At 35.5% G+C, this 12,354-nt stretch overlaps 1 protein-coding gene across 1 annotated transcript in view; it reads left to right on the forward strand.

Annotated features, from left to right (window-relative positions):
* GMCL1 (germ cell-less 1, spermatogenesis associated) overlaps window positions 1–12,354 on the forward strand; it is a 110,689-nt gene that overhangs the window by 62,277 nt on the left and 36,058 nt on the right. Inside the window, exons 9-11 of the mRNA XM_033949200.1 lie at window positions 89–179; window positions 1,106–1,195; window positions 1,497–1,640. Coding sequence (XP_033805091.1) covers window positions 89–179; window positions 1,106–1,195; window positions 1,497–1,640 — 325 coding nt within the window. The remainder of the gene's footprint in view (window positions 1–88; window positions 180–1,105; window positions 1,196–1,496; window positions 1,641–12,354) is intronic.

A 12,354-nucleotide genomic window follows, 5' to 3' on the forward strand; every position in this document is an offset into this window, starting at 1 on the left:
TAAAGAATTTATTTGATCCCAGATCGAATTCCAAAAGGCTAATATATAGGGACAGAAAATAAAAGATTTTTGTTATTTTTAAATCTAGTGGATGTTTCTCCAGTTAGTGCCTTCTTGGATTGGATCACTAAAGCAACTGTTAACTGAAGCAGATTCCTGGCTTTCTAAACGCAGAAGAGGTAAGAATTATTGTTGTTTTTTTTTTTTGAAAGGTCATCTTAAATATTCCGCTCAAGGTGGATCTCTTCTAGAGTTGCTTGCATATCTTCTGTAGATTTTAACTCTCATTTGGTGGCTGTGAGCCTGCTGCCCCCATCACCTGTCAAGGAAAAAGCATAGAGATAAGATTATATTGGTTCCATCCCCTACCACGTTCTTCCTGTCTAGAAGAAGCTTCATGTCTTGATAGAGTATCTTTGATAATGAGATGGCCTATTTCAGGATTTGCTCTGGATTGTTAAACATGCAGGCGTTGACCATAAGGGGTAGCAAGTGAAAAATCTGCTCAGGATCCTGCACTGTACCTGCTGCCACCACCCATGCATGGCAAAAGGGATGTGGTGATGGCAGCAGCAGTATCAGCCACATGAAGGAGGGACAGAAGCTGGAACAGACTTAGCTGTGGCATAATTATAGGGAAGGTGAACTGCCACTATTATATTGATCATTATATTGGCCATCATTCTGCCAATGGGAGAAGCTTGCACAGGAAGTGGGGGCAGGGGAATAATAAAGAGAACTGTACCAGGGAAAGGGATGCTACACAGGTAGTTTACCCCAGGATAGCATTGTGATTGCACTTGGAGGGAGAAACCAACTGCTCCCCTGTCTAATTTAGAGTTGTGTATATGTGTTTTGAGCCAGATTTATTGGTTTTAATCAGTTTTATGATCTACAGATTGGTTAAATAAGGTACATACACCTGGATGACATAAATTGCCCCAAATGCCGAGTTCCTTTCCTGCCTTAGTTTTACATACATGAAAGAACATAATTTTTCAATATATTATGCTTATACAGCCCTCCACTCCTGTGTAGATTTGAATTTAACATTGTATGTTGAAAGAAGTGGTATATGTTAGAGTTGTTAAAACATCTATTTCAGAATTTCAACTGTCACAGGCTCGCAGCATCCAGATGGATAGCAACAAGGAAGAGCAACTCAGGGAAGCCACACCACCTACAACATTATCAGGTTGATCTGCTCTTTCATAATCATAAAAGTTTGTCTTGTATTCTTGGGCACAGGAAAGTGAAAATGCAAAGCTTCCTTCTAATTTTACTTTATTGTGACAAATTTTGATAAAGTAAGAGTTGTAAGAGAGCTACTTACGCATTATAATGATGGGAATGGCCTATGTAATAGCCATAACTTTTATTGAACCATGACTGTAGGATAACTTTTATTCTGTTTAGTAGCACTTAAAACTTTTCTCAGGATACACAGCAGAGGACGTGTTAGTAAGAATTCTGTTAAAACTTCCAATGTTCCGTAGCGTGTGAAGAGAAAAAAGTGGCATTCCTGGACTCTGCACTAGGAAGTCCATTCGTGGCAGTGTTTAGACACTTAAGGTTGCAGTATATCGTCAGTGACCTGGCATCAGCAAGAATCATTGAACGGGATGCAGTTATTCCTTCAGGTGAGATCAATACTAATGATGTACAGTAAGGGAATCCAGATACTGTGATGCTGTATAGAACACCATTGTGTATATAAAACTAAAGAGGTAGAAACTAGGGCTGAACCAAAATATCAGAACTTAAAAGAACATGTAGAAGATTAGAAAGGAAATGGTGGAAATTAAAGGATAATCAATCTTATCTAGATTGGAAAGATAAATATAGACAGTATAAATTTAGAATTAATGAAGTAAAGAAGCTTTTTTTAATGAAAAAAAGAATTAACCAATCTGGTAATGAAAATGATTTTTAAGTTTTTCACAGAGTTAACTAATGTAATTTTCTGTTAAATCTTTACCACAAGATTTGAAACTTTTGGTGATCATTTTGATAACATACGTACCAAAGGATATTGCCTTTATATGAAACTAGTCATTAAGCCCATTACATTAACAGGTGCTAGAATATATGTCTTTCTCCCTCCCGCTGTCTCTCTCTCTCTCCCTGGCCCCCTTTCTCTGTCTATCTTGTTGTCCCTCTCCCTGCCCCTGTGTCTTTCTTCCTTTCTTTCTGTCTCCCTCCCTCCCGCTGTCTGTCTGTCATTCTTTCCCTCCTTTTCCTGTGCAGCAGCATTTCCACCCCACTTCCCTGTGCATTTCCCTCCTTCCCCCCCTCCACTTTCCTGTGCTGAAGCAGCAGTGGTATTTCCCTTCCCCTCCAGGTCCCTGTGCAGCAGTAGCAGCATTTTCCCCCACCCTCCCTTCCCTTCTCTTACCGCGATCTGGCCTGCTCCATTTGGCCCCTCTCCCTTCCCGCGGTCTAGCCTGCTCCATGCCCCTCCCTTCCCTTATTGCGTTCCTGTGGCTGGAGTCCTCTTCTTTGTCGGCTCTCCTTCCCTTCCCGTGGGCTGGCTTGCTGTGGCCAAAGATTTTTTTTTTTTTTTTTTTTATTTTTAAATTCTTTATTCATTTTTTGTGTTACAACAAGTGTTACAAATAAACTCAATAGGAACTTAAATACACACTTGACTAACTCATATATTAATATCAAGTTTATCATTAATATAATAATCCCCTGTCCCACCCTCCTTCCCAACCAATAATACATAAATCAATTTTATTGTATATTCTTTAAATATTAATTTAGTATATAATAATCAAAATTGAAAAACCCACCCCATTTCCCTCTTTACAATTTTCTTATCATGGGAAAAGTTCATTAGAGAAATCATGTTAACGGTCTTTAGATGTTTCCAGTGTTATTTATGGGAAAAATTATCCTTCATTACAAAAATCGGTTAATGGTCCCCATATTTTTTTAAATTTATTCATGTATCCTTTGTGTGTTGCAATAGCAAGTTCCATTTTATATATGTGGCATACCGAATTCCACCAGAACATATAGTTCAATCTATCATGTTGTTTCCAATTGAATGTAATTTGTTGTATTGCAATTCCAGTTAAAATAAATAAAAGTTTGTTATTACTGGATGAAATTTGGCTTTTTGCTCTCATAGTTGTTCCAAATAATATAGTATCATATGTCAAGGCTACTGGATTTTCTAACATTCTGTTAATTTGGGGCCAAATTGATTTCCAGAATGATAGGATAAATGGACAAAAGAATAAAAGATGATCTAGTGTCCCAATTTCAATATGACAGTGCCAGCATCTATTAGATCTTGAACTATCTATTTTTTGTAAACGAGTAGGGGTCCAAAAAGCTCTATGAAGAAGAAAAAAACCAAGTTTGTCTCATAGATGCTGACACCGTACATTTTAGCCTCCAAGACCAAAGTCGTGGCCATTGAGATGCACTAATTTGGTGTTTTATCTCAATGCTCCAAATGTCTCTAAGACCATTTTTTGGTTTTTTATTTATATATCCGGATATTAATTTATACCACTGTGCGGCTTTGTGACCTATTGAGTCCATCTGGAAACATAAGAATTCCAAACTGTGATATTTAGCGAGATCTTTCCATTCAGGGAACCCTTTCTGAATAGATTGCTTCAATTGCAACCATTTAAAATATTGTGTTTTATTGAGACCAAATTTTTGTTGCAATTGTGAAAACTCCAGCAATTTATCATTTTTAATTACATCATCCAAAGTGCGAATGCCTGCTATCATCCAATGTTTCCAGATGACTTTAAAACCGCCAATTTTGATCTTGGGGTTTAGCCATATAGTTTGGTTGGTTGATTTGCTAATTGGAATTTGAGTAAGATTACTTATGTATTTTAGAGTTTTCCAGGTATCCATAAATATTTTATGATCTTTGTATAACCTTGGCATTTTGATACTAATTACATGATTAAGACGTAATGGAAACATAAGCCTCCATTCTAGCCAAAACCAGTCTGGAATATTATCTGTGGGTTCTGGGAGGATCCAATACATACCATGACGTAAGATATAGGCTTGATGATACCTATAAAAGTTGGGAAAATTTACCCCTCCCTCCTTAATTGGTCTTTGTAATGACGCTAGAGCAATTCTTGGTTTTTTATTAAGCCATATAAATTTTGTCAAAGTCCTATTTATTTTTGTATAAAACGAATCTTGAAAGAAAACTGGTATCATCCCCATTTGGTAACATACTACCGGTAAAATCATCATTTTTACAGTTTGTACTCTTCCCCACCAAGATAAGTGCAAAGGATTCCATTGCTCACACATTTCTATTACTTTTTGTAATAAGCATTTTTCATTAATTTTCATTGTTTCATCTACTGTTTTTGTTATCAAAATTCCAAGGTATTTAATATATTCTTCCTTCCAAACAAAAGGGAATGTATCAAATAAACCTTTTGTACAATGTATATTTAGTGGAAGAATTTCTGATTTATTCCAATTAATTTTATATCCTGAAAATTTTCCAAATTTCTCGATCAATTCAAGTAGATGCGGAATGGTGGATTCTGGATTTTTCAGATATAGTAATAAATCATCTGCGTAAGCAGATATCTTATATTCTTTATCTGAATGAGGTATACCCTGTATCTCCTTAGCTTGTTGGATAGCTAATATTAAGGGTTCTAAAACAATATCAAACAGCAAAGGGGATAAGGGACATCCTTGTCTAACTCCTCTCTGTAGATTAAATTTTTCTGAAAACGTATTATTAATATATAGTCTAGCAGAAGGGGAGCTATACATTGTTTGTATCATTTGTATAAATCCAGGACCTATACCAAACCATTCCATTGCTTGATACATAAAAGGCCATTCTACTCTATCAAAGGCCTTTTCTGCATCTAATGAAATTGCAAAAGTAGGTTCATTCATTTTCTTTATTAAATATAACATATGGAATGTTAATCTGGTATTGTGAGATGAATGTCTTTGAGCAACGAATCCTGTTTGATGCATACCAATTATATGGGGGAGAGCTTTAGCTAATCTTAGCGCAAGTATTTTTGCTAATAATTTTCCATCTACATTTATTAAAGATATTGGTCTATAGTTTGATACCAAAGTGGGATCTTTATTGGACTTTGGCAAAACAATAGTCAAAGATTCTGCTATAGTGCCTTTAATACAACCTTTATTGAGTTGATATTGATAGAGATTTAATAAATAGGGTAATAAAAAGTTTTGAAATGTTTTATAAAATTCCACTGTATATCCATCACCACCTGGAGCGGATCCAACTCTAAGGGACTTCAAAGCTGTTTCTAATTCTTTTAGTGATATTGGTTCTTCCAAACTTCGTTTTATATGTTCAGGAATTTTTGGACCCTCTAACATTTTTAAAAATTCAAAACCATCTTTTTCTTTATTTGGATAATTTTCAGAAGAATAAAGAGATTTATAGAATTTTAAGAATTGTTTTAATATAGGTTCAATTTGTGTATATGTATTTCCATTTTCATCTTTTATTGCTATTAATTTTGTTTTTCTTTTTTTCGCTTTAAGATAGTTTGCCAATATTCTTCCTGATTTGTTTGAATTACCATAGTACAATGTTTGTTGAGAAAATAAATCTTTCCTAATCATCTTAGATGAGATCTCATTATATTTACCTTTTAATTTTAATAATTCTTGTTGAATAGAATATTCCCATTTTTCTATAAGTTTTGATTCTAAATTTTTTATCTCTTTTTCTAAGATTAAAAATTGTTTTTTAATTTGTTTTTTTAGAAAAGCCGAATAAGAAATTATTTGTCCTCTAATGGTTGCCTTAAAGGCATCCCATAAAGTTTCTCTGTTAATATCATCATTATCATTTATTTGAAAAAATTCTTTCATTTTTGTTAGAAGATTTTCACAAAAATTTTTGTCAACCAACATTGTATTATCTATTTTCCAAATTGGTCTGTTATTATTTTGATCTGTAGTTTTAATTTTGATCCACACTCCACCATGATCAGATAGAATAATTGGATCAATGGCTGCTTGTGTCACTTGATGTGCAAGATGTTTTGAAGTAAAGATATAATCTATTCTTGAAAAAGAATTGTGAACATGAGAACAGAAAGAAAATTCCCGACCATCAAAATGAAGTATTCTCCATATATCTATTAAATCGCAAGATTGAATCAAATTATCTAGTCCCATAGATTTCATAACTCTACCTGGGTTTTTATCTAATAAAGGATCTATTACAGCGTTGAAGTCCCCTGCTACTATAAGATTTGAAGTAGCCAGTGGTATGATCAGTTGTTGAAGAGTTTTAAAGAATTCGTTTTGGTTCGAATTAGGGGCGTATATATTGATTAACGTCATGGTAGTATTTCCCATATTCATTTCCACCATTATCCATCTTCCATGAATATCTGAAGCTTTTAGTTTAAATGAAGCAGAGCATTTTTTGTTAATTAAAATAGCAACACCTGCCTTTTTCCCTATAGCTGGTGAGAAAAAACACTGTTTGACCCAGCCTCCTTCTAGCTTTTTAGATTCTATATGTGAGAGGTGGGTCTCTTGTATAAGGCATATATCAGCATCTTGCCTTTTTAAAAATGATAGTGCTTTTTTCCTTTTTATCATATGATTTAGACCGTTAACATTTAAAGACATAATTTTAATATCCATTTATTTTTAAATTTTCAGGTATTAAATTATGTATATTTTCCCAATGTTTTAAGTATTTCATTTCTCTTTTTTCCTTTATTCCCATGATTTCCTTATATATTTCCCTTTTATTCCCTCCCATCCCTCTTATCCCTCCCTTCCCCCCCTTATTAATTACGAAAACTTGGATACGCAGGTTGAGGTTAGATTTAGATAACTCCCACAAGCTATTAATAATTATCTAAAGTACTACCATTTTTTCCCCTATTTTTGTATATTTTCTTTTATTTTATTATTAATTATAAGAATAAGTAAAAAGTTTTTCATTCTTATGTATTGAAAGATTATTTTCTGTATTTGTATATCTTTAAATCCATAAGAATGATTATATTAAATCAATTATATCTAATAACATTTCAATTACTATTCATTTCTTTTCAGGTGGTATATTATATTTATTTTAAAAAGCTTTCCAATTTAGCCTCTTTCCTCAGAACTGTAACAAGAGTTTACAGCACAGGAATCCACTCGTCTCTTATATTCATTATTTTCTTATGATTCACGAGAGAATTGTCAATTAAGAGGAGCTAACATTCCCATCAGTGTTCTTGTAAGTTTTGTCTCATTAGCATACTCTCTAGACATCTATGATTTTAAAGTATCTGAGGCCTGTGCAGACAAGAGTGAAGTCCTGTGCCAAAAACTCTCCTTTTATCTCCCATAGAAGATTCCCAGGTTGAACTATTGTGGATACTAAATTAAACTTAATAAATAAAAGAACATAAAATTTGCGTTTCAGATTTATTCTTTTCATATATTTCGTATTGAAATGCATTTTAATGTATCTGAAACGCAAATTTAAACCTGAAGTACCACCTTCAACCGGAAATACAACAAACCAATCACTTCATCTTTTTTTTTTTTTTTTTTTTTTTTTTTTTTTTTATAATATTCTTTGTGATTGAAGGATGATTTTCTTTCTCACTATTACTCCGCTTTCAAAATTTCGGATTCAATCAGTACATTTTTAAGTTTGTTGAAGAAACTTTCTTCGTCATCATTTGAGTTCGGAGATGTGTTTCTAATCGTTTACGTTCCTGCCATTCAGTTTATTCTATTTATTCTGAATAGAATTTTTATATTTTTCAGTTTTCTTGTTTTCTATGTAGAATGTTGCAAGTTGTTTAAGTCTTTAATTTGATCCTTGTGTGTTCTTTTTCCATTGCTTTCCGTTTTGATCTATCTTTAACCGTCAATAGACTTTAGTATGAACCCATTAATTGTTCTTTAGATTGTCATAGGTTGCTCCAGTTGATTTATAAATTCCTGTAGTTTTTCTGGATCTGTAAAGTTTTGCGTTTTGTTAGCAACGGTAACCTTCATAATTGCCGGGTACAGGAGCCCAAATCTAGCTCCTAGAGATCTTAGTTGTGGTCTCATGTCTAAGAATAGTTTTCTTCTTTTTGCTGTTTCTTTTGCAAAGTCCGGAACAATGTATATTTTTGAATCTTGGCATTTAAGATTTTTGATTTCCTTGGCTAATTGGCATATTTCAATTGCTTGTTGGTGTCTTAAAAGTTTGAAAATTAAAGTTCTTGGACCTGTTTGAGTGTTATTTCTTTGTGTTGGAATCCTATGGGCTCTTTCAATTTCCAGTTCCGTTTTAAATTTCAATGGTAATATTTTAGGTAGAAATTTTTCAAGAAATGCAATCGGATCATTCTTTTCCACTCCTTCAGGTAATCCGATTATTCTTAAATTATTCCGTCTTTCACGATTCCGGCTGTCTTCAAGATTTTTTTTTATCTCTGTTATTTCTTTCCATATGATTTTGCTGTGATTCATGTCTGTATTTAATTGTTCTGTAATATCTTCTAATGTTGAAATTCTATTCTCTGTAATGTCCACTCTTTTAGTTAGGATTGCAGCATCTTCCATTGCTTTTTGTAGTTTTTTGTTACTATCTAAGACAATTTCTTTTATTTGTCTTAGTTCTTCCATAACATCCAGATTTTTTTCTGTTGGTAATGGGATTTTAGAGGGTGTACCTGGCTCAGGTTTCGACCTCTTATTGCTTCCTGATGTTCCAGCTCCTAAGTCAGCTTTATTTTGTTTAGTTGAAGTCATATTTCAATATATATTTTAGTTTCTTTAAAATATTTAGTAGTAATTCTTTTTAATATATTTTTAATATATTTGCTTATAAGGAGCTATTCGTTTATCCAACCATTCGACAAAGCCACACCCCCTTTTTTTTTTCAGTATTCTTAAAGCAACTGTAAGTTATTTGTCTTAGGCTCTATTACAGACTCTTGTTGGCATCTAGCCTGAAAAAATTTTGCAGCCTTCTTGTTCTAGCTCTCCTCTTACAAGCCCAATCGCAGCTTTTGCCGAGGAGAGCAATATTCCATCCAATATGTTTACTTTAATCTTTCAATGTGCATGTATATGTATTTCAGTGTCTCTCAACTGTCTCAACTGTCTCAATGTCACTTTTCTTCAGGTCAAAGAAATTACCAATCCTTTTATTTGACCTTCCTCAGAGCCCAAAAACCTATAGTCTCTTATATCTGAATCTCTTGAATTATAGTAGGAGAGATTAACAATTATAGTGATCTTTCATAGTTTATTTTTGAAGTTGGCAGCAAGGAAATAAAAAAAAAAAAAAAAACCGTTGCCAAGTATCTTTTACTGCAGATCTCTCCTCATTTCCAGCTGAGGACAGCTATTTCAAAGCCCATTCCCTGATTTAAACAGGCATCAGGCATTTCAAAAAACTAATCCTTGTCATTAGGCAGACCCAGACTTTGTAAAAATTTATTTTTTTTTTCCGATCCAAGATGGCCGCGGTCGTGGTGCACCGAGCAACTGTCTGTTAACCCCCACCTTCGGGAAATCTTTCCTCTTGCTCTCTGCCAGAGATCGTGCTAAAGAGGAGGGGAAGGAAAGCCTCCTTGGCCTCACGGCGTCCCGGACCAGCCCACCCTGGTAACGTTTAATAGTAAAACTTGTTGTCTCTGCCAGGGGGACCCAATCTTGCCGGTTCTGCCTGGGGGATTTTGCTGTTTTTGCCAGCGGAGACCCGATCTTACCGGCTCTGTCAGCAGGGATCTGATCTTGCCACCTTTGTCAGCGGGACCCGATCTTTCCGGCTCTGCCTGGGGGACTCGATTTTGTTATTTTTGCCAGCGGAGACCCGATCTTACCGGCTCTGTCAGCAGGGACCCGATTTTGCTATTTTTGCCGTTGAGACGGATTCAGCCCTTCACACCTCTTTTCTCATATATCAAATGAAAACGGCACCTCTTTCTCCCGATTTCCCCTTCAATTTTTCTCTCCCATCTAATCAAAGAGGTAAACTCAATTTGTTATACCATTAATATCGTTTTTTTTTTTTGTAGTTTTCTGAAATTTAAGCTTGTTTATACAGGAGCTCTTTCTTCATCCAACCGTCATCGTTCGCGTCCAAGCCACGCCCCCCAAAGATTTTTTTTAAAGTTTAAAAGTGTTGCAGCGGCTCGTCTCATGATCCCCACCAGCGTCGGAAGCCTTCTCCAACGCTGGTGCGGCTCGTTGAGGAGCCGACACCGCAGCTTTTAATTTTTGCTTGAGGAGGTGAAGAGCAGGGAGTCCAGCGCTGCAGGCCAGTCCTGGCGGCCACAGAGAGAGGGAGCGATATATGCGCGCATGCACACTCCTACCGCCACAGACCTACTCATCACAGATCAGAGATCACGGAACACGCAGGTAAGAGTGCGCATGCGCGGCTAGGGTTTTATTATATAGGATGCTGCATGGTGAGGCTGGTACCTGGCAATTTACAGTGGGGAAACTTCTTTGGTTTCTGAGCAATAGGTGCTCAAAATTATACACTTATATTATACTCAAATATAAAACGATCCAAATATAAATTGAGGTGACCTTTTTGCCCCCCCCCCAAAAGGAGGAAAAAAGGTTGATTTAAATATATAAACTGAGGTTAGAAGTTTGGGTGATCCTGGGGAGAGAGTCTACAAAGACCCTGTTGAAACCAAGACAGCTGGAATGAGGGCCAAAAATTTGGTTCATCTCAAATTCTGCTGTTAAATGGGAAGAAATTCAAGTCATAATTTATTCACATCTACAGTAATAATAACCCTGAAACCTCTCAACAAATTTTTACACCATTCACAAGGCTTGCAAAATCAAGGGCTCCTTTTACAAAGGCACGCTAGGGCCTTAACGTGCGGAATAGCACACGCTAAAATGCTGCGTGCACTAGCCGCTACCGCCTCCTTTTGAGCAGGTGGTAGATTTTCTGCTAGCACGCGCTATAGCGTGCGCTAATTCAGTGCGTGCGGTAAAACCCGTAGCGCACCTTCGTAAAAGGAGCCCCAAATGTTCCTGGGTAATTTGAAGTCTTACCAAACAGAGCTAAATATCTTGAAAGACAAATTGAAGATGACAGTAACCCAGGTGGAATCCATCTCTCAACAAAATTCTGCTCTGATCAATCTAGGCCCTCTTCTATCAAACTGCAATAGCAGTTTTTAGCGCGGGGAGCCACGCTGACTGGCCCGCGCTGCTCCTGATGCTCATTGAGCGGGCCATTCAGTGTGGCTCCCCGCGCTAAAAGCTGCTATCGCAGTTTGATAGAAGAGGGCCCTAGTATTACATAAAAAATTAGAATATATGTAAAATATTTTGAGGAATAAAAATTTACATTTTATAAATTTTCCTAAAGTATCAATTATTTTTGAAAGGAAATGCTAAGAAAATATTTATTGGAAATTGAAGATCCCAGAATCAGCTGACCCTTCTACTTTGAAGATTATTATTTGCCTCAGAAATCTAAACCTCTTTTCTCTTGCATGTTACCAGATTCTTTGGATCTAGTTTTAGATACTGATAAAATGAGACTAACAACTTTCCTAGAGACATCTGCAGAGCAATAAGCTTCACCTGCTACTTTGATAGTGATACTGAACATATATTGCCCAATTTTTATTTTTAATAGAGATACAACCTAATAAGGGCTTAAAATACAGCCACAGAGACACAGCTGATGCTACAACAGTGAATAAAACTGTTACTGTAGGTATATGCTGATCTGGTGTGGGGCCTTGATCAAGGCCCCACACCACATGATCAAGGCCTGCCAGCGCCTGCCTTCTCTGAGGTTCTTGGAGGGGGCAGGAGCCAGCAGGCCTTGAGTATGCCCACATGCTCAAGGCCTTGCACCGGATCAGCAAATACCAGCAATAACAACTTTATTCATCATTGTGTTAAAGACTTAATTCAAGTTCGTCTTTTTGAAGAGCAAATTGTAGAGTTCCCCAAGGTTCTTCTGTTTTGCATCTACTTTTTAATTTGTACATGAGCACCTTGGGTAAATGATTAGTAAGTTTAGGATTATTTGTGCTATCCTGTGCTGCTGACATTTTTATTTTGAGAACTTTGGGCAAAACGATGTGCTTCTTCAAATTACCTTTCAACTAATTTTTATTTTTTTTTTTTTTAATTTTTATTTATAGATTTTCCATTCTTACAACATCTGAATCATAGTAAATATAATTAATTATTACATATCTAGTATACTATCATTAATATATCATAGCTTTTAAAATATAATATGATAAAGATTATACATTATCATAAAAATATAAATCCCTCTCCCTTTTTATATAACATGTTTCCAATAATTAATCAAATCCCACCCCAGTCATATATAATTTT

The sequence above is a fragment of the Geotrypetes seraphini genome, chromosome 6 (genome assembly GCF_902459505.1).
Source record: "Geotrypetes seraphini chromosome 6, aGeoSer1.1, whole genome shotgun sequence".
Classification (NCBI taxonomy): domain Eukaryota; kingdom Metazoa; phylum Chordata; class Amphibia; order Gymnophiona; family Dermophiidae; genus Geotrypetes; species Geotrypetes seraphini.